The sequence below is a fragment of the Chaetodon trifascialis genome, chromosome 8 (assembly GCF_039877785.1).
Source record: "Chaetodon trifascialis isolate fChaTrf1 chromosome 8, fChaTrf1.hap1, whole genome shotgun sequence".
Lineage (NCBI taxonomy): Eukaryota > Metazoa > Chordata > Actinopteri > Chaetodontiformes > Chaetodontidae > Chaetodon > Chaetodon trifascialis.
In genome coordinates, this window is record NC_092063.1 from 21,738,785 (window position 1) to 21,762,349 (window position 23,565).

General features: G+C 42.2%; 1 protein-coding gene across 3 annotated transcripts; it reads right to left on the reverse strand.

Moving 5' to 3' along the window:
* Positions 1-3,808: 3,808 nt before the first annotated feature.
* Positions 3,809-23,258, reverse strand: dennd2c (DENN/MADD domain containing 2C). Of its 3 annotated transcripts, none has more exons than XM_070968423.1 (19): positions 23,004-23,258; positions 18,864-19,975; positions 16,981-17,105; positions 15,975-16,069; positions 15,692-15,850; positions 14,688-14,766; positions 14,366-14,410; positions 13,115-13,299; positions 12,460-12,569; positions 11,672-11,741; positions 10,892-10,969; positions 10,333-10,473; positions 9,703-9,851; positions 7,268-7,445; positions 6,984-7,025; positions 6,210-6,318; positions 5,602-5,844; positions 4,744-4,830; positions 3,809-4,668 (listed from the first exon to the last, which is right to left on the reverse strand). In XM_070968423.1, exons 2-19 carry the CDS (start codon positions 19,748-19,750, stop codon positions 4,637-4,639), a joined length of 2,814 nt encoding a protein of 937 aa, XP_070824524.1. In that variant the 5' UTR covers positions 19,751-19,975; positions 23,004-23,258; the 3' UTR covers positions 3,809-4,636. The 3 variants fall into 3 exon arrangements, with proteins under 3 accessions (XP_070824524.1, XP_070824523.1, XP_070824525.1); XM_070968422.1 differs by having other exon boundaries at positions 13,115-13,302; XM_070968424.1 differs by lacking the exons at positions 3,809-4,668; positions 4,744-4,830; positions 5,602-5,844; positions 6,210-6,318 and having other exon boundaries at positions 6,706-7,025; positions 13,115-13,302.
* Between the last annotated feature and the right edge of the window lie 307 nt (positions 23,259-23,565).

Genomic DNA, 23,565 nt, shown 5'->3' on the forward strand with positions numbered 1-23,565 from the left:
TAATATGAGGCTTCAGCAGGCTCCCTCTGTACGTTCCCCTCCCTGCACTGCAGCTCCACATGTAAACGCTGTCCAGGGAGCCACAGGAAAGAAAACAGTTTGTATTAAAAAGTCTTTGGAAAATGCCCTCCTGATGTTGCTAAGTCAGACTACTAAAGCCTCATATTGGCTTTGATTAAAGTTCAGAATAGCTTTCTGCCATGAAAGACCACCATGGGGAAAAGAAATGATTACAGTGACCAGAAACTGCTCAAGTGTGCACATGGGCATGTGAGCATTGTTTTAAGACTTGAAAAATATGAACCTGTCCTTTAAAACATTAAAAGAAATCTGTCTTAACTGAACAAGAAGACATGGGGATCAATGTTTAAAGACATTCCCTTTCCCATGACGGACTAGCGGCTGGGCGAAGTGGGAAACTGCCCCGGGGCTCCATCGTCTTGGGGGCCATGAAGCGCCCAACTTCAGGTGTTAATTAGCTTGTGGTCATTTGATTTATTTCAAATTTGTATGAGACACGAACCACTAACACTCAGTATAAACTGATATGACGAGGCCTTACATCATCTGAAGACCCTGTCTCAAAGGGGGTCCCTTGTCAAGTCTAGTCTAGTTTTAATACCTTAGTTGATATTGTACTCACATAGTGCATACCGCTGAAAAATAACAGTCATTTGGAGGCTCCAGCTTCAGGACATAGTGTACTGGTTGGCTGTAGTTCACCCCTGTGCTGTACCTGATGAGTAAGACGACAGTGTACACAGAGTGCACAGCGCAAAGACCGTGGGAGGAATGTTTAGGGGGTCAACTGTGATCCAGCGTTCCACGCTCCTGCAGAAGTAGTAGCAGTAGTAATGAGAAGTGTAGTAAGTGGCAGTATTAGAAGTATTTATACAGTGCTTTTCGAGAGCAGATATCACTAAAATACATATAAATGCATGGGTAGCAATAAAGCAACATTACATAAAAATGAACCAATGGCTGAAAACAAAACTAGAAATCATAAAGAAATGCAAGAGGAAACAGGTTTGATTCATCTCAACTGTCCACATTCTTGACTCCAAACACTTTTGCCTGAATCTCTTCAGTTTAAAAAGTACAAGTTCTTTATTGCATTCTTTTTATCCATATTGTGATTCTGCTCTGTCTGTCCAACTTTGTCAGAAATCAGTTCAATAGAAGCAGAAAATGGATGGATGGAATTCCATTTTCGCCTCAAGGACCCTTATTGTGAGTCGTCCACCGTCCTTTATACCAGCATTTCTTCCAGCAGGCTTTGAGACTTTTCAGAGCAGGTGAAAGGCCTCGCAGCGACACTGAGGCCCACCTGCAGGTGATACAGTGATGTTCGACTGAGGAAAGTAGAAATGGATCCGCAGCAGTTCAAGTGCAATGAAACAGATAAAAATACACAGTTCAGTGTAGTCAAGCAAAAGCACTAATATTATATAAAATATATAAACATTCTGCAAAATAGGTTCAATAATAAATTGAGTCCTGTGAATGTAACCATGTCAGGAGCATGTCCACAGGGAGGGTTGCCTGCTCCTGCTCCTGCTCCTGTCAAGCAGATGATCGGTGTTGAAATTGTAGTCCAGCTCCAGTTTTTCTTACTTGGTAGAAATTCTGAAAATATTTTCCGCAAACCTGCATTTTGATTTATTGGCCTTGATTTGAGTTGCTATACGTCTATCGGCAGGACAAGCGCAATTTATCAAACGTCTCCTAATGGTAGGCTGCAGTCATTTATCAAGGCAAGTGAAATGAAGCCGTTTGTTTCAGAGTAGGTCGTGCAAGAGAGGCAATGTGTGTGTGTACATTTGCAGAGAAGAAAACACCATTTTGCAACCTCCCCAGTCTGTCTGTAGCATGGCCCAAAGCCCACTGGTTCTTACTGTAGATGTTAATCTGTTCTTAAAACTGACACAGATACATATTTTCTTAAAACTGCTGCAAACTGTAGTTCTTAAAGAAACGTTACTCAAGCAGATGTAAAAAGTGCACGTGTCACGGCCTCTTTGCAGCGGAATGAAAGGTTAATTAAGAGTTAATAATAGTGATAAACTTCTTCCCTCAAACAGTTGCACTTTTGACTAACTTCCACCACTTAATGCCACTGATATTTCTGTTGTATCAAGGCATAATGATATATAAACATATTGTATGAGAAACGTTGATGCATAAGAACGCAAAAGTGCTTTTTGTGCACCTGACTAAAACTCAACTCTGCTGGTCCTTCTCTGGCACTGGAAGCAAATGGAAACAGTGCCCCCATGTGGTCATGGTGGTGACATACACGCAAGACATTGCAGGAGAGCTCCTGTGCAATTAAATTCCAGTCAGTGCCTCAGAAGAACACAGAGCTTGGTCTCCTGTGCCATTCCAACGAGCTCCAGCAGACGCAGTGCATCTTGGTGAGAGCTGGCCCCGTCTCTAGTTGGCCTCTCAGTAGAGGAAGTGCAGCCAGAGAGGAAGTTGTGCCTGAGAGGCTCAGAGAAGGGCAAAAAGAAGTTCCTCTTAAAGAAGAACCTGCTCTGCCAGAGTCCTGGGTTGCTGCTCTGTCAGGGTGTGTCCTGCAATCAATACAGCCGTTCTCTGGAGGACTGACTGTGCAGAAGCTATTTTCAAGATGAATTATTCAGGGAACTCTGTTTGTTATGAGACATAAAGAGTGAGGTGAGAGGTCAGAGGTTCATGCTGAAGAGCTTGTTTACATTATGTGCTGTTAGGAGTTCATCTGCAGTGAACATTGTGCTTGTGCTCTGGATTTTTTTTTTTTTTTTTTTTTTGACATAATGTTTCCTTAAGTGGAAAAGGATGATGGGAAATTCAGGAGAAATCTTGTATGTCATCATAGTCTGATTAAAAGAGCAAAAATCAACTTTTTCTTGCCAGTTGATACATAAATACAAACATTTTTACTTGCTTGTAATAGTGAAATATGTATAGCACATTTCCTTCATTGCAAAACTCTCCTGGAAATAGAAAAAGGATATTCCTCAGAACACATCCACGCAAAAGTAACTTATTATACAAATTATAGCAACAAGGTTAAATCTCCACGCTGAAGGAATCCAGACAATCGTGCTGATTTAAACAACAGAATATGTTTTTCAGACTGTTTGTATTTCTATTAAAGACTAAAAATACACTCAGCAGTGTGACCTTTTAAAGGAGAGGCTCAGTCTGTTTTAACACAATAGTTAAGCACCCATATGAGCACTGAAACAGGTTTTGCTTGCTGTAATTAGTCTTCCTGGTTGTTCTGGCTGTGATGAGATCCCTGAATTAAGTGATTTGGGATGAGATCCACAGTCCTGCCGCTGTGCAAAAATGCATACAAAGGTTCACCTGAAGCTAATACAAAGCTTCAGCCTGCACAATGAGCTGAATTATGTGAATATCTTCCAAAATTCCCTCTTTTTTGCTACGCCACTTGCACTGAGACTCAGCCGGGAAATGCACTTCTGCATTAACAAGATTCAATATTTGTTATTAGCATCTGACTATTGCATTGAGACAAATATGAAAATTTGTGAACTCATCCTTTAGTAGACAAAATAATCACTAAAATGACCATCAGTCCAGACCCTTTTGGATACCATGCCATTGAGAAACTATGAAATAATATATAATAGTATTATAGTAACCCATACACAGCTATATGGCTTCCAATACAAATGCTTAATCTAATGTTATTACACTTATGCAGGGCACTGTACAACCCTGTTTTCAAGGCATCTGCGTCGTAAAAAAGCTCAGTCACACATCAGTTACTGTCCTTGGGAACCCATTTATTTAAAAAGTATGGAGGACACACCATGCCTTAATACAAAAATATTCCAAATACTGTACACTGATTCTCAATATTGTGCAAAATGTAAAAAAAAAATATTTACAATTCCAGTTAACAAAGAGAAAGTAAAGGAGAGAATGTATATAGTCATTTTGATGAGGTTTAACCTGGAGTCTAAACACTTTGAAATGTTCTGATCAGAGTTCATCCACTTCTACTTATTCTGAAATTCAAAGAAACAGAAACACAGTATACTAAAGGCTTTTACAGTTTGTGCTGAAGAGAGGGGAACACGGATAATGTTATTCTACATTAAAATTCACAAAAACATGCATCGGGCTGGAACCATACACATTATCTTCAGCTGGAAAGTCCTTGTGAGATTGAAATGTAGCATTAGAGCTGCACTTACTGTGAAATGCACACAATGTGTGATAGAGCTGGATCTAAATGTGAGAGTCTTGCAAGTAAACACGTTTCCAGTCAAAATCAAAGATCAAATAGTTACAACCGTCCACGTTCAGGTTGATAACTGAGGTCACGTAGCTGGAATGTTTTTTGTACTCTTCCACAGACACAGTGCCTCGTCCTCAAGGCTTCATTAGACTATGCTACGACAGAAATGTAAGAGCTGTTTCCAGTTTTCATCAAATAAGAAATGCACTTCTCTCAGACACACACACGGCTATAAGACGAGTCGGGTCCCCTCATATCCAAATTCTTCATCGCCCCATTCACAGAAAGACTCTCGTCCACATTCATTTCCTCAGATGGTCCAACAGCAGCAAGTGTTTTTAATTCCAAAGTCTTTGATTTAAAAGCCGAGGTGTTGGTCTTTTTTCACTTAATTTGCAGGAGCTTCATCTTGCTTCCTAAAAGGAGAAAATCCATTAGCGGTTGAAAATGAACCTTCGACAGTGAGCATTTGACGACAGAACAACACGCACCCAGTCCTTTGAGAAACTTGTTCACACCGCTCGGCTCCGGCTCAGGGTATGAATCCAGATACTCGGCCACTCGGACCTCAAAGAGACCTGGGAAACAGAATTGTACCACATTATATATTCACTTCAACAACGTTTACCTTCTCCATGCAACACGGTTCATCGTTCTGCTCTTTTCATACACAAAGATTCATCTTCTTAACTGTGTTTCACACTCAGTGCCTGCTCATTTAACTGAAGTCATATGTCTGATTTCATATGATTCAATTACAGACCAGCGTTCATCCATTTAACAGCCTGTTATGGGGAAGCATCTGACTTGTTTCTGACTTCTATCTTGTTGATGATATGAAATATGTTGTTCACGAGCATCACAGGATGCATCCACGCTACTCTTCAAGCTTCCAGCTCTGATTTTACACTGGCTGGTTTTTATTGTTTGCTCATGATTGAGCATTTCCCATTTCTTTCTTTCTTTTGTTATATGCACAAACTTTGTTTGCACAGCATTAAAGGAATATTAAAAACTAGGGTCATCTGAGGCGGCGGTGAAATCTAATCTCAAGGTATCAAAAATTCAAGTAAAAAGCTTCATCCAAGTGTTGCCTGAAGAGCAGCATCACTGGATGTGTATTTTTCTTTTTCTTGCTCTTTCATCATAAAGAACAGAAGATCTGCTCTGTCAGAACTGTCTGTCAGAGTGTGGGGAGATTGCTGTGCATCTCCAAGTGTTTGTTTTGCCTTCTCAGAACTCATATCGGTGAATAGTGATGGATATAGAGAAAAAAGTCTCTGTTAGACAATATAACTAGCTGTCTCATGAAGTCACGGAAGACAAAAGAAATGCTGCTACACAATTACCTCTTCCTCCTCCCTTGCGCAGCTCTTTGTCCTGAATGAAGCCAGCAAACATCTGAGTGTCCATGAAGAGCTGCAGGAACTGGCGGACTCCACGGGAGGGGTGGGATTTACGGAAGTTGTCGCGCTGGAGCTCCCTGCTTCCGCTGGACGACTCGACCATGTGGAGAGGATAGTGGCCCACCAGCTCCACGAAGAACCGCACGAAACCCTCCGACACCAGAGAGCTCAGGTCAGCCTGATGACCTGGATGTGCCATGTGTTAGAAGAAGACAAAGGGGTTAATCGCAGACTCCAAATCAATAATGGTTTTACAGTAAGATTGACACACTTGCTAAAAAGTCTGAGACGTTAAAAGGCTTCTGCTTACTTAACTTACTGACTTAATATTGAAACGTATTTATTGTGGTGGACAAATTGATGTATTGCAGCTCATGATCAATGTGGAATAAACTGAAGACTTTGCAGCAGTAGTGTAATCTTCTTTATCACTATAATCAAGAGGAAAATGGAACTCCATCTGTGGTGCTACAGCCACTGTGAGGGCTTTATAACCAGCAACCAAAGACAAACAGCATCCTGTTATTGGGCGTATGTGATGTCTGTTATACCTCCACATCTGTCTCCATCCTCCTGGCTCAGGATACCCTCCCTCTCCTCCAGGATCTGCTGCAGAGCCGCCTGCAGTTTACTGGGCAGGATGCAGTCTTCGTCGCCCAGCTGTCACATCACAGGGAAGGTCAACAGCAGTCACATGACGCCATTTATGAACATTCATCTCAACTGCCTGGCACAATGTCAAAGCGCTAGAGGCAGTCTGTAAGTATTTGGACAATGAACCAGAGACTGTCTAAAGAGCACACCTGCAGACTACACTGTGTCAAAGATTCTTTAGCGCCTGATTCAAACAATGATCATGATACTGCTGAGGAGGGAAGCTACCAGCAAATTGAAATTAAAGCTCCGCATAACACACAGCTAATGTTGAAGTGGCAAGTCAACCACTGCTTATCCCATTAGCTCGTAGTTAATAGGGAAAGAGATTGTGCCTGAAGATTAAGCTTACTAAATGAAACGTCAAATTAGGACAAACATAAACACAACCAAAAAAAACGCTAACACGTTTATAATGAGCTGAACAGACTGAGTTAGCACTGTTGGCTGACACACCTGCTGCAAACAATCAGCTGCAAACAGCCTTCATGACTCGTCTCTGCTCTGGGATTACATCCTCTGTATCTCTGCAGCACTTGTGGGTGGAACATAATTCTCTCTGTCACCCTCGAAACATTCCATATGCAAACAAGAGACAAGTGCAGGCAAAGCCGTCTTTCCCACTGGGACCGCACCTATGATTCCCACTCTATACTGCCATGTGTACACACCTGAACAACAAACTTGTCTGCGCACAGATCCACTATGAGCACCTGGGGAGACAGCAGGAAGAAAGAACGACAGTTAGTGACAGCAAGATTTCGTAACAGGAGTCCTAAAGCGGTCGGGTGAGTCTGCTCAGGGTGTTTCTCCACCACTGTTCACACACAGTGGATGCAACTGTATGTGCCACTGTGGAGATCTGACTGGTTCTGGATTCATTTATAATATGCAATAAAATACACAGACAGAGAGCAAGACAAGCCTATTTCAACTGCAAATAATTCTGACCCACCTCCTCGATGGGCAGCTCCAGCAGCTGTGGAAGGCAGGGTGCCAGCACCCCTATGAGGAATGGGGTGGGGGAGCAGCTGATGTCCAGCATGCTGGCTGGTAGCACAGGTATGAAGGTGTGCTGCCAGGTGAAGGGATACAGCAGCGCCAGCGCTGCATGGCCACACCGAGACAACACGCTGCAGTGAATGGGCGAGAACAGAGAGGATCAAACACAAAAACGCCATTCAGTTCTCATGCAGATCACATGACACAAATATAACAATCACAGCGGCGGTGTGAGAGCTTTCAGTAGTTGTGTATCAAATAATTCTCCCAAGAGGCGATTGATCTATGTCATTACTCTTCCCCGTGTTCACTAAAAACATGCAAGAAGATCACCACCTGACCAATGGTGACAAAAAGGAACTGGGTCCCTGGGTGCTGCTGTCAAATGTCTGATAAATAAAAGTACTTTCTTTCTTTTCTTTCTGAGTGCTGTAAATGCTACTAATGTTTCTGCTGTGACGTGTGTGTTACATCATATTGATGACATGCATCATGGCCATTGTCAAAAGAAGGAAAGCAGACGTGGCAGGCCTTCATGGTGGACATTACCAAGTACCTCTCAGAGCTGAACCTCAAGCTCCAGCAGCTTCTCAGCTCTCTGCTTTCAAATATGAAATCATCTGAAGTGAAATTAAAGCTGTGGCGAGTGCAACTGGAGAGAGATTTCCTTCTCTGCAAGAACCAAAGCCTGCGATGACATCTAAATATACTGACGCGCAATGCTCCTTCAGGCATTTAGCATTGGCTTGAGGCCATGAAAAATCAACAAAAGGAACTGAATATTTCCTACAGCGTTTAATGAAGAACCAGCTGAAGCTCCTGACAACTGACAACACAAAATCACTGAGCTGCAAAGCAACAACAAGCTTAAAGTTAGAAACCCTCTGCTCAAGCTCTAGAAACCGTATGCACCTCTTGAGGATTTTCCCATTCTGAGACCCGTACTGAAATTTTCATCTCTGTTTGGGGCGACATACTACTGTGAGCAATTCTTTCCAAAAGTGACTCTTGCAAAAGCTCGGGCCTGCTCAAAACTGACTCACCCAAACCTGGAAAACAAGCTGCGAGTAGCACCATCATCACCGCTACCATGTGACCTTAGACAGCTCCCCAAAGAGAAGCAGTCCCAGCTATTGCACTGAGGTCAGTGTGATATAATGTGTTCAATAATAGTGCTCAATAATTTAGCATGGCCCTCGAAGGTTGTTGTAAAAATATTAATGGCTCTTGAGGGGACAAAGGTTCCCCACCCCCTACTGTAAGGAATCCCATCCCTCAAGGCTATGACCCAATCCTGCACTTTAGCCTCGAACCTGGCTGACATACTGGCAGGCTGTTATTGGTATTAACATAAAGTGGCATATATCTTGTAGCCTGTCTGTTTCTGTATATGGCAGTTATCTTATATGATTCAAGTTTGATATATTTGTTTTTGTTTGACTATACTGTTCAACTTGTGTGTGTTATCTAGTATTTACAGTTACTGTCAAATTTTAAGTTTATTACTCAACTAAGAAATGTCCTGCTAAATAATAACTGAATGTACTTGTGTGTAGGAGTCTGGCCTGGGTCCAGACCAGTTGCTGTGTCCCCCTGGAGTCCACTGAGACACTTTAAGTGATATCGGGCAGTACAAATGAACCTGACTTGACTTGCCAGGGTTGGGACTCTGCCATAGCTTAGCACTGAGGCCAAAGTACACAAATGACGCAGGCCCTGGGCCTGTATGAGCCAAGACATCAAAAGGGAACCGAATTTTATATATACACATATATATATGCACTTCGTGGAAGCAACCATCCTCTACTTCGCGTAGTCCATTAATTTCTGATAATGGACACCTCGTCAGGCATTATCCCGCTTATACCATGGTCACTAACGAAAGAATTAAATATTAAATCAATTATTAACACGTTAATGTTGTTTTTTACTGTTAAAATCGTAAGTTTTTCACAAGAAGCGGCTGAGTGGACTAGTTAATATCTCTCATTGTGACGCGTTGTCAAGGTAACCGGCTCTGGCCACAGAACCTGCAGCGTGGTCGGCCACAGCTGTTATATTAGGCCTAATCAGTGGAGGGAAGTGACATGATTGCTTAACGTTATGTTATGTGATACAAAGTATCATTTCAGAGGGCAAGTGCACCTCTTACCATTCACTCTGTATCAAGCACGTATGTTTTGAGTTTCTGTTGCCACGGTTACCAACTAGCGTTTCAGCCAGCGCAATAATTTAGAACAATCAGGCTATTTGACCGGAACTTTTTTATAGGTGTCCTATAACACTTTTTAACGGACAACCTGCAGCCAATCAGAATCGAGTATTCACCCAGACCATGGTATAAATATATAATAAGTCCTGTGGTGTTTTGTGTTCTCCCAGCCGTACCTGAGTTTGTCAGCAATGAAGATGACCCTCCTCTCAAGCAGAATGGAGGCAAACACCTGCAGGAGTTTACTGACACTCAGACACTGCAGCAAACTGTCAAAGTCCACATGCTCCAGCCTGGAGTCCACCGGTCGACACAAAGTCAGTACCTGGCAAAGTAACAGGAGCACACAGAGTCAGGCTAAGTGTAAATACAGTGTTTCAACTTGTTTACACTTGTTGTTCCAGACTGTTGGATGAACACCTGAGGCCTGTATGTTAAGCCAAAACAGGCCCTTCAGATACATCCGTATGAATGTTGCTCAACATGGATTCAATCAGGCTCTTAAGCAGTTTCTTCAGAGACATCTGCTTGCTGAAACAGGAGAAAGTAGTGATTTTGCAGCATTTTGATTTTTATGGGAAGGGTCATTTATTCTGAGTCTATAAGTGGTAATGACCAAATTGATTACTGCTGACTGTTATAATATAAATAGCTGTCCCAACATGAACCCTTCCAAGCTGAAATAGCAGCCCCTTATTGTTTACACTGATAACCTTCCATTCTGAGTCACTCTGAGTCTACAGAAAGGAGTGGTTAGGAGGAACAAAACTACTAATTAACATTTCCTCTTTTGGTTTCAGGGTTACCTCATTCCCAGTGCCTGGGAGGAAGCTCTTAACGGTGACTGTGCGTCCAGGGGCTGGAAACGGGGCCTCCATCACGCTACGCATAAAAGGGTAAACCAGCGCTGGGGAAATCTCCCTGCGCCTCTCCACCTCTTCCAAAATCTGCACCAACAGAGCCAGACAAATCACTGTGTGTCCTGAAGGGACTAGAGTTGATTAAACTCTTAACAATAGAACAGAGGCAAGATGCAGCTCCGCGAGTAAATGCATTTTTCCTCCCAGCCATATTCACGCTTACTGTTTGTAAATTTCACTCGGCCACATGGGAAAATGGGTGGGACACAGCAACATGCATACAATTTCTTTTTTTTTTGGAAAAACACACCCAGGGATTGGTCAGGATCATCTTCTAGTGTAGCCTCATTCCATCCTAATGCATAAAAGGAGTTTGAAGGGAGCAGCTTTGACACGCTTCAAGAGGATTAACACTGAACTTTAGCAAATCCAACTCCTTTCATCTCCCTATAAAGGCTTCTCTCTGCAGAAACAAGGGAGCAGATGCGTTGGATAGGTAACTTACCTTTGCAAACAGGTTGAAACAGCCCAGTTTGCTGACAATACAGTGCACCTCCGGAAGCCTCTTCCCTTTTCCACTGGGCTGAAAGACAAAATTAGTCTGGTATGTCATAAAGCATGTAACAAGAGAGATGTCTACAGTTATAAAACACATCAAAGATAAACATTTCACGAAATAATGCAGGTTTAATTATATTTGCCATGACAAATTTTTCAAAAGTCTAAACTCCACCCATGTTTATGTGAGCTTATCTACCTACAAAGTGAGACATAAATCTTTCCACAGTCCACACTAAAGATAGAATAAACACAACAGAACACAGTTAGAGAGCGCTCAACACGATAACCACAGCATGTTTAAAATAATAACAAAAATAAACAGAAACTCAATAGAAAAGGCAAATATACCACACAATGTCAACCTAAAAAGAGGAGTGTTTTGAAAAGTGTCTTAAAAGGGTCTAAAAGCAGCTCTCCTTGAGAGGCAGAAGTAAGGGGGGAATTATGAAATTCTTCGTGCTCTCTGTCATCGATTCAGAAGTGGTTTATGGTCTGTGTACTGATTCACATCCCCTCAGAGATGTTGAGTAAGCACATGCGGGCTCCCATGTCATCACACACACACACACACACACACACACACACACACACACACACACACACACACACACACACACACACACACACACACACACACACACACACACACACACACACACACACACACACACACACACACATTTGTGTTTGAGTCAATGATTCAGAGGCACACATCCACACTCACCAAGATCTTACGGCAGTAACAAAACCAGCGGCTGCCGTCCTCTCCGGTCAGCACGAAGGAGAAGGTCTCACTGTGGACATTGATACACAGGAGATGATTTTTAAATGATTCCTCTGCCTAAAAACACGTCACCATAATTGTAAACATCCATATATTCTTGCATTAAAATTGGAAAAAGAGACAGAAAAACATCTTGAGGGAATTACTTCATAAATAAAAAAACAATATAAACAATGCGGTTGATTAATGCCAGGACTGTTGAGTCTGCAGAGATATAAAGACAGAGCATATAAAAACTCAGTAAATAGACAGGTATGCCTTCTGTTTATTTGCAATACCACAGACAGTGAGGCAGTGGAAGCAGAGATCATAACCCACATTACAACAATGAACCATACCCAGTAGAAAAAAAAAAAGAATGCCCAATGCCCCTTAGCACTCAGAGATTTAATTAGATCAGTTGAAACTTTAATTATCCCTGCGGGGAATTTGAATTTTTGCAGAAGCAATTTGTGGGTTACAGCTGACATCTGCTGATATAAATATGAACGGAGGAAATAGGGGTATTAAACACAATATAACTGATAATTAGGGTGCTCCAAATTCACTAAATACTGTAAATGAAAGAAAAGTTTGACAATATTTGTTAGAGCACATGAAAGGTGTGTGTGTCAACAAAATGAAATGCACACAAAGGAAATGAATGGAAGACAAAAAAAACCCCAATACAGCAGAATACAGTTAGCATTATTCCGCTGTCAGTAACTAGCATTATTGCATGTCCTGACCTTGGCATGTGTGAGGAGGGTTTCCAGTCCTGTGAGTCGGGGAAGCAGAACTTGGGAATGACTTTGAGCTGATCCTCAGCCTCTCGGGAGAGCCGGGATGACTTCTCAAACTAAAGCACAGGGACTCCAGTTACAGCAACCCAGGGGAAATCAGTGATCGTTTAACTGCGTTCTAATATAAATCAATAGAAATTGTCTTAATTCTAAAAAAATTAAGAATAACTTAATTGCAAGGTTTACTTGTCTTGAGCATTTTTACACAACCGCTTGTTCTAAATTGCCATTAAATAACAATTAGTATCTTCCACTATAGGTGCCTGAGACGAAACCTTTCCTTCAAACGGCCAAATTTTAACAACATTTTAAAATCAGTAAAATCTAAATAAAAAAGTATATGGAACAACAACAAAAAAAACAACTTGCTTACATGAAAGCTCTTAAGTAAACCTGGGAATTCCACTTAGGATTCCTCACCATTTAAGATTAGAATACATTTTCTTTAATTTTGCCAAACACAGCTATATTTTGGACATTAAATTGTTCTAATTGCACAGAATACCATTCACTTAAAGCACAATGATCAAAGTACAGTTATGTCTAGAGTTACGTCTTTGTCTAGAAAAAGGGTGCAGCGATGTTAAAGGCTTCTTCTAACCATTTTGGGGAACTGCTGCGTGATTTCAGGCGAGTAGGTGTTTCCTGGGGAGCCTTTTCTCAGCGACACCACCACAAAGATCTGGAAAAGCTGCTGCTGCTGCAGCTGGATCAGATCTCTCTCCAGGGTGCGGTAGCCAGGCCGGCGTTTCAGTGTAGACTGAATGTAAACTGATCTCCTGGAGCCTGCTGGACACCACACAAGGACACTACATGGTCATGCTTGTCCTGGGACGTATCCCATCCAGCACACTGGAGCAATATGAAACATTTTAAATATCCATATACAGTTAAACTGTGAAGTTAACTCTCACTACACAGGATCCAAGACGATGGTCATGGATAACGGGTAGGCTGTGTCTCATGGCAGTGCTGTTTTTTGAGTTTCTCAGTGTTAAAACTTTTCCCATAAGCCTCAATGTTAACGCTTGCAAAGACGATGTTGCTCGGATGTTGTTATATTTGACTTTTTTGAGGAGGCTCAACAGAAGCTACAGTTGCCAAGCTCGGCTTTAGGGATGACAGCGTTGGTACGCGCTGATATATCTTCAAAAATACCTGACAAATAATTAGAGGGCCTGAGCTGATGCTTCGTGTTAACTGCTAATTCGCAAATGTTACCATGCAAACACACTAAACTACGAAGGTGAGCATGGTAAATATTTCCTAGCAAACATCCACATGTTATCATTTTCATTATGTGCACGTTGCTAACTTTAGCATTTCGCAAAGAGCACTGCTGCGGCTAAGTACAGCCTCCCAAAGCTGCTGACATGGCTACAGACTCTTCACTCACTCATTTAGTCTTTGAAATATTTTACAATTGTGAAAAAAGCCCCTCTCAATTTCCCAGAGCACAAGTCAGCATTTTACAACCCAAATTTACAATGTTATTAAACAGAGAAAAGCAGCAGATGCTCACATTTGAGAGGCTGAAGCAAGCGAGTGTTTGGCATTTTTGACAAATGATTTAAACAGTTAATCAAATTTTCTGTGGAGTATTGTTTCAGCTCTAATCTTGATGTCTCTATCATTGATAATCAGCTGCATCATGGTCCCATTATGCTTGATTGAACAGAAACATGTCACATGGCCGGCATTAACAGGCACAAAGAACGGAATAAATTCTCCAGAGATGTTTTGATACAGCCCTGTGTTTAAACCTGAGACTTTGACTGATAACACTATGATTTCTTACTTCATATAATAGCATGAAAGGGACATTACAGACACATTAACTCTATGGTGATACCTTTGGTGTTGTCCTCTGGGTCGCTCTCTGTCCCGCTGGTCTCCTCTGTTAATATGAGCAAGAGATTAGGGAGAAGCAGGGGAATGGAAAAGACTTGAGGAGCCATAATCAGATGCAGACAGTCAGCCTTTGTTTCATAATCAGCGGCTTCGCCTACTGCAGCTGGCCTGGTGTGTACCATCAAAAGCTGGGTATTTCCAACAAGAGTCTTGACTTAATCTTATTGAAGTGTTGATGTGGGTGACATTTGGGCGTCTGTGACACTGTGTGTGTGTGTGTGTGTGTGTGTGTGTGTGTGTGTGTGTGTGTGTGTGTGTGTTACCTCGCACTGAGACTCCCTGGTTCTTTACTCTCTTTCTCCCTCGCTTGTCGTCAAAGATGGTCTCGATCTTGTTGATGTACTGCGCGGTAGAACACACACAGGTACTTGTCAGACAGGTAATTTCACAGCTATTATAGAATCATGATTACAGGGAATCGTGATATAACAGCCGCTAAGCACATGATTATATTATAGATTTTCAGCATGGCTTTTTTTTACCCTTACATTCCTGCATTCTTCTGTTTATGTCCTGACAGAACACAGCTGAATATCTGATAGTGGACTCAAGTGGACTGAGGCCCCGTGTTAATACACCAGTTGGGCTCAACAGAGAAACAGGCACATACAGGAAGCTGAAAATTATCTTTATGAGGACACACGACGCACAGCCAGCTGAGGAGGTGAACTTGTATGACAGTGTAAGGAAAGAAACTACAATGCCCAACTAAGATAAAGATATTTCTGTTAAGCACAATATTATTATTATTATTATTATTATTATTATTATTATTATTATTATTATTATTACCATAATTGCTATTAAAAGTTACATTACACAAAATACATAGATGAGCAACAATGCCGTGTTAAAACACCATCCAAAAATTAACTTGATTTGTCGAACCTGCTGGTCATGAGGGTGTCGTGTGGGTTTAGAAGCTGTAACCCTTTTCTAGTCATCACCTTTACGGATACGATATGTCAATATTACTGTACCTCATCGTTAAAGTTCCTTCCCACTGTCCCTTTTCCTTCCACTGCCATGAGTCGTATGTAAGAGTGAATATGTTCTGTCTGAATTTTCATGAAGCATTCATACACGTTGCGCTCCCACTATCTGTCCCTTTCAGCGTCCTCTCCTTCCTGCTCAACGAGTCACCGCCCCTTTCTTTTCTTTCCAACATAACAAATGATTCATCAGTCAACAGAGGACACACCACATTGTTGGTCTACTGTACGTATACCTCAGTCAGTGTAAAAATGAATGACAAGATGCTATTTACCTGAGGCGTCCTCTGTGTTTTTTGAGTGCTTGCCCGTCGTGGTGCAGCTGCTTTGGGAGTGTCTGCCAGGGCTGGGGGTTTGGATGCTGCTAAGGTTTGGAGCTTCTTCCTCTCCACCTTTCCAGCGTAGCCTTGCAATGTTTGGGGTTTATTCGGCAGCTGGAAGACAAGAACTATGGAGTTATCACTTAGTTTTTAGATGATCACATGGTATCATCCAATACTTCCTTCTTCCTCCCTTAGAGTCTCAGGTTAAAGGCAGGCATCATTCAACTTCCATTACCTTTGGGTTGTGAGACCTTGCAATAGGGAGGCACATGGGAGATAGCTTGACATCCTCATAGGGGTTATCTCTGGTCACTGTGGTCTCTGGTTCACCTGGGGGAGGACAGAGTGATGAGAGAGATAAGATCTGTGTTGTGGGAGTGTTGGATTATGTAGCAGTGGCCTCTGTAGCGCATTCTGACGCCTCCGCTCCTCAGTGAAAGTAGAAAGGTAGCTGTACATTTGCCTGTAAACATGCATTAAGTCCTGTGAGCAAGGTTGGCACCAGCAATATTTTGGCCATGTGCACCATTGCACAAGATTTTCTCGTGTAATCAGCTGAGATAAGAGCACACACTCTGTTGTCACAAGCCAAAAATTCAGTTTCCCCTGTGCGCGTCAACACAGCAGAGTTCCTGGAAGGAGGTTTCCAAAAGCTCCATTTTCTGTGACCAAAACTGCGTTTGTGTGTGGACGAAAGGCCAAAACACACAGAAAAAGCAGTGCTTTGAAAAGAACGTGTGGACTAGGAATTAGTATAAAAGCAAATGATTGAGGGGACTTTCCACCACAATGCTGGAGCATTTTCCATATTAGTCCTCCCTGATTTTGATGTGTTTTGATGTGTGTTTCTTTCAAGTGACCAGTTGTAAACCTAGCAATTGCATGATAATTCCTAAAAATTTCCATGGCCACTTCAGTGAATATGGACACAGGCATGGCTGCAACTATCATTATCGATTAATCTCACTTACTTTCTTGATTATTTGATTGATACTCTATAAAATATCAGAAAATAGAGAATAGCTTATGGCTCTAGGCATAAAAATGCCCCAGAAAGTTAGATATTACCTCTTTGCATGAGTGTTAATTGGTACATTGGAATAGAAGTAGCTAACTAATTATCTACATTTCAAAAACCTGCAACGTATAATCTTACAAACATCAGTACCAGGTATCAGATTTGTACATTGCACCAATGACTCCACAGTACTTATAGCTTCCTGTTTTTGACTTCTACTTACAAACGATGTCCTCGTAAATATTGTCGTCAGAGTAGGCATGGTAAAGGCCTGACTGCCTGGCCTCGCCTCCCAGGGTGCCTTGCTTCGCCGTCAGACGTGCCGCATCCTCGTACTCGAAGGATTTCCTGTGGCATGGAGGGGAAGACAGTGAAAAAGAGGGGTCCTGGCTGCTGTCCTAAAGATAGCCTTCATCCTATTGTCCACTCAACTGGTTTATGCTTAGTCAGCCTCCCACCATAACAGTCCTTATGTTGATATCAAAGACAGCAGTACAGAGAGAGTGTGATAAACTGTCATGAAAGGAAATGACTGAGCATATGGCACAAACATTGTTAAAAAAAGAAAAGCAAAATGAGGAAAAAAGAGTATGACAGGATTTAGACAGAGATAGAGGTTGGTAAAATGAGAACGTCAGCTGACAGAGAAAATTAGGTCACTGTGCGACTAACTTTGCTCCTCTGAAAGCCTTCAAATGGAGACGCAGCTTTAATCATTGACTTGATTTAAGTTCCTTTTGTAATACACCTGATCTATCTGGCTCAGTGCTGAAACAGCGACTGATGATTCATGTTTAGTATGGTGTAATACTTAATCAAGGTATTTCATAACATACAAGAATGAATGACAGCTATTAGCTTGCTCTGGCACTGGTAAACAAGGAGCCCTGCGGACTACTACTACCTGTGTGCAGACACGGCAGGAAGTTATTGGCATGAACTAAAAAAATAAAAGAACTGGATTAAAACTGAATAAATGTAATGGCAAAATTGCACCACACATTTAAGGGCACAGTTAATACAATATAACTTATAATAGCAAGTAGCAGTAGTAGCAAAAGATGTAAGGTTTTTCCAAACAGCTGTGGCCACAGTAATTACATGATAATTGCATATAGCATTCCACCTTCATTTCCCAGGATTGTTGCTTTTAAGATGTCATTATTAGGAGCAGCTTTGCCAGATTGGGCATCTTTTGCGCTGGACAACTTTTTTTGGGGGGGGTTGGTAAAAATTGCTTTGGCCAGCTTGTATGCCAGCTCCAACTACTATGATTGAGATTGACATCATAACTGATGAGCAACAAAAAAAAACACAGATAATTTGAGTTTATTACAAGTGAGCTGATTTTTTTTCTTTTCAAATGATCATTCAGTCATAGTTCTGTGATTAAGACTTGTAAAAGTTTCCATCTGTTCATTTCAGAGAAGACTTGTAAGAGTAATGCAATGTTACCCAAAAGACTTAGTATTTTGTTATTGTAACCATGGTTTTGGGTTTGCCTAATTATACCAATACAGTTTTCTTCTCGCACTCATTTTCAGCACTCCTGATGAGTCAACAACTCCTGGACAGTGTTTCAATGATAATGAACATGACAGCTACAGAGAACTACATTATTAGAAGTCATGTCAGCTAATAAGTCCTGAGCTGAATGTGCGTATGGGCTACACAGTTATCTTGTTGTCATGTCTTGTTTTACTTGGCTGTCAGTCAGACAGAGAGAGCGAGCGTGAGAGTGTGTGTGCGTGCCTGCAGATGATGACCCTGGACCCCGTGGCTGCCGAGGAACTAGGCCACATCCAGACAAAAGAGAACAATGCTGCCAGACATCATGTGACATCACACCTGGACCCCAGCCAGCAATTAGGCTCAGTACCCTCCCCAAAACTGCCCTAAAACACTGTGAACACACTGATATTCAATATACACCGCAGCATGTTTTAGCCAGTCCAAAACAGAGAACATTTTCACAAAACACGAGTGTCCTTATTCTACCAGCAGGAGCTGTTTTCTTCAAAAACATGTCAGATCAAATGAAACACACCACGAAATCCAACTCCCTTCTCAATTTTATAAAAGGTTTTAAGAGTTATTTGTACTCACCTGTTCTTTTTATGCCTTGAAAGCCCATTAGTCTTTGCTACTGGACATGGAGGAGGTGGGAAGCTAGGTGGGTGTGCTACCCTCCTACTCCTCACGTTGGAGTGGGACGTGTTATGAGGGGATCTGCTGTCCCATTGCACTGCGTTCCTCGCGTTATTGTTGTTAGTTCCCCGGTACTGGAATGTCCGCTGAGGTTTGGGAGGAGCCTGAGCGTCACCTGAGGAGTCCCTGCCTTTCTCCCAGAGCAGTCTGTCCCCCTCAAGCTTACGCCAGAAACCCCGAGAAGTGTAGAAGTTTCCAGCTGGCATTTTGTCTTCTTGGTCATCGGTTGATAGAGGTAGAGGTTTAGAAACTACTTCCACATCCAAGATGCGATCTGTTTTTTGGTCGCCGTTGGCAGCAAAGATTTGTTCACCTGTAGAATTAGCAGTGTTCTCCATTTTAGGAGAGGCAATTATTTGTGCTGCAAGTGGTTTATTTCCTGGAGCTGTGGTTGAGAATTCTGTGGAACATTTCTGCAGAGGTTCTGACTTCCTACCAACCACACCAAGCCCAACTTGTGCTGGGCATTCTCGAAAATCTAAGCTCTTAGCTTTTGAGAGGCTAGCTTTTGTGTGAAGCCCCCCTCTGGATCCCCCGTTGCCCAGGACATCTCCAGACAGACTTCGGGACACTGTCGGAGGGTGCGCTTTCACCACAGCATCCTGGCTGCTGCCCTGCTGACTGCGACCCTCCCACTGGGAGATCTTCTCCCTGATGTTAATGCCCTGCTCATGAGAAGGGGGCCTCCCTGGCTGGCGGCCCTGCCAAGCCACGGTGGCCCCTTTCTGCAAGCGATCAACCTCACCACCCCCTCGCCTGCCCTGCTCCAGCCTCAGAGCCAGCATGTTGGGAGGGGGCAAGTCTCAGCTCACCCTCAGCTCTCCATTGGTGAATGCATCAGGGATTTGCTCACAAAGACGGACAGGAAAAACCATGTAGTCTGTTCTCAATTAATCCAAAAATGATAAGTAAAAACAGGAGGTTTATGGTAACCGTTTCCTTTATGACTTTACACGTCGTCTTGAGCTAGCAGAGCGTCATTTCCCCCTTGTCTCCTTTTTGTAAACACCCTAAAAAAAAAAGACACAAAAAATTACTCATCAATCACTGCACTTAAAAACAAGTCCAGACAGCACACCATGGGGTCAAAGAGGCAGCACAGGAGGACACAGTTACTTCTGAAACGGCACACATACGAAGCAGTCCACAACTTGTAGGCAGGAACAGAGAGAAGGTCAGGAAGGACAGGCTCCTGTCAAGGTCGGTTTCCAAAAATAAATCCAGAAAGAATAAGAAAAGAGAGGAACAAGGTTACCGCAGACTTCTGCTGCTGTGTGTCTGTGTCTTGAGCCTTCCTAACCCTCCTCTAGCCCGAGGGAAATTCTGTCGTCTCTCTAGCTGTCGTTCTTAACTGCATAGCTGGCCAAACTATGAAATGCCAATGATACACCAAAGCATTAAATCTAATTTAGCCTTCTTGCAAAGATGTCTTTCAGACGACTGGGAAGAATGTGCATTTTAAGTGCTTTCAAAGAGCTTGAGAGGCAAGAAAACACGTTAATCTCAAGGCATACATAAAGAGCTAGTGACAATTAGGAGTATGATGGAAAACCCTTTAACCACACCTATCTACACAGAGGAATAAAACCTCCTAAAGTGGTTGAGCTATTTATCAGATGCATGATTAAACATGAGGAGACAGGACTACAGAGTCTAATTAAGGGATGATGTGAATAAGAATGTGTATGGCATAACGCTATAATCTACGGTCTTGCTCCCTCCCCCACTATCAAACTCCGAGTCTTGATGTAAAGTTCTGCAACGGCATCCACCCTGACTCACATTCACTGGGTCGACATCAATGCAGTCACTGTACGCTCTTGTACAGCAGCTCCTGGCTCGCTGGAACCAAACCATTTGGCCACGTTGCACATTAGGACGGAGGCAGAGAGAATGTGGAGAAGGGGAGACATGGTAAAATTCCACTGCACAGCTCATGATCATAATAACTCTATGAGCTGCATTCCTGCAGAGCTGTACGAGAGGGGGGTCGGGGAATAAATTTAACTAGAGACAGTCGGTCAGTCAGTCTTGCAAGTGACGCCTTTGTTTGTTTCAGATGTATGCGCGCAGTGGAATGCTGCTCGGTCATTGCCAGACCATGAGATGACAATGCGACTCCCAAACTGACCCACTTGTATTATTTGTCTGTGTGCGGTATGTTGTACAGGAAGGCATGAGTTGCGCTTCCTGAGCTGCAGGAAGAAGGATCAGCAGAATGTCCATAATTATGGTGCTGAGAGATTTGCACCCAGTTGCAACCACTGATTTGAGCTATGTTTAGATCATCTATATTCAAACCCTGTGATGGTAATCAAACATTGCCTTTGAAATGCAGTAAATCCAGAAATATACCAGCTACTAGCTGGTTACAGTAAGCAAACAAAACTGTCAGCTCCCCCCTTCCCATGGCATACAATGAAAATCAAATGCTACTGCCAGTGAGGCAAACTGTGAGGTGCTGCTGCAATATCAAATGACAAAGCCAGAGGCGTGAGTCAAACTGAACTTCATGGATGTGCATGAAGCTGTCAGCTCTGCAGAGGTATCCTTGTATTTACTAGTGAAACTCACTGACTCACCTATGTAGAAACCAGACAGGGACCCAAGAAGCCAAAATACCCCGTCATCACTTGGCAGCTAAATTAAAGCTAATTGCACCTTCAAAACCACCACAAAACGCCCTCCCGAAGAAGTGTGGCATGACACAACATGTTGTAGGTGAGGTATTGTACGACTGTGGTTCACCATCAACAGTGACAGTTAAAGCTATAATAAAGGAAAAATGTGGGGTTGCTAAATGCCAGCATTAAAGGACACAGCAAGACGAAGTGCCTTATAACGACTGATCCATCACCAGCCACCAGAACAGCTTGTTTGCACACAGACATTCATTTTAACGGTGGAAGTTCCATCATTTGGTAGCATTTGCTGTCAGTGGCTGTGGATAACAGTGTGCTGTGAAACTGTCTCCAAATTCTCTCATATACTCAGCTACAGCTACAATATCAATAATTTACATTAATACGTTAATAAGCGAAATTCTCATGCAGGTGATGAGCTTCAAATGAATTCATTAATAGCGTTCCTGGTGTTGATTTGACCCTTTTCTCTGAGGGGATTAGAAGAATTTACATCTCAGATCCCTTTGGTTATAGTCAGTTATTCATTCATTGAGCTGTTTTCCCTAAATTTGGCAAAAGCTGCAGAGGATTTGAATAGAGTAGATATCCTCTCTGCATTAAGGTGCTTTGACCTCAGCTAACTCTGACCGGAAAGACTCGATGTTCATAGTCAATGACTTCACTGCAGTAAAACTGGGATGGATGCAGGAGGAGAGAAAAAACTTGTCTTACGCCCAGTTTCGCTCAAGTAAGTATCCCATTCTCTGTTGTATTGAGAAAACATGTTGCCCAACTCTCTTCAAAACATCACAAATTAATAATCTTCTTCATCGTTTCCCCTCACTTGAATGGAAGTCAAAAGTCATTAAGATGTGATTCTGTAAGTCGGCCTGAACAAAAGGCCGAAATAACCTAAAGCAGCCTGCAGGTTAAACGCGTCGAGCTGAGTGTTGGAGGAGCAATAACGTTACAGAGATAACATTTTCCTGAACTGTACCTCTGAGGGGTTCAGCGTAATGAAAAGCAGCGTAATTGACTTAGTCGAACCGGACTTAAACAGGACTTGACTCAGAACTATGCTTGATATTGATATTGATATTGATATTGATATTAATACATAACTATATTTATCGATAATGAAGTCAGTTTTAACTCAATATTTTCAAAAGTGTAACGTTGACTTCTCATTTTATGGACAAAAACAGTGGTTGCAACTTGTACATTTTTGCGGACAGCGACTGTGTAATGTTGAAATACTGAAAGCAGCGAAGTAGCACAGTTTACTCATTTAACGTGAACTAGCTAGCGTTAACTTAACGTTAGGAGACAGACAGCTAGTTAGAGAAGTTGTGTGATGTTAGGACAAGATAGCACACGGTAGATTAATAAACTAGATACAAGTAATGTGACTTACCTCTTATAGTGGCCAAACTCATGTTCTGTCCTCATTTTCCTTTGGATAAAATGAAAAACTCAAATAAAATCCGCTCGTTCGCATCGTTGTATCTTGAGAAGTTAGCAGGCTGGATAAATTCAGGCTACCGCTGGGGTTCGCAGAGGGTTAATGGTAACTTATTACAAAATAAACTCTTAGAAGGGATGAAAACGTGTCCCCTGTACTATTAACCATACACAACAACAAAGAAGTAGCTAAAGACAAGAGAAAAGTAAAGCAGAACACTCCTCGCCCTCCCTCTCAGGACAGTTAAAGTCAAGTCATCCAGAAAAAATATGACTTCCGGTTATAACTTCAAAAATAAAATCCCTAAACGCCACCGTAAATAACGTCTTTATCCCGTGGTATCCTGTCACAGATTTTAAAGGTAAATATAGGCATTCAAAAGTGCAGATGGCGCTATGTCATTCTGGTTTAGTATCCTAAATTGTGATTTTCCTAAACAGGCAATTGGCTTAGGATGAGGAGGTCTGAACAGGTGAGTAGGGGAGTTGAGGTGGGTGAGGTCACAGACAGCGTG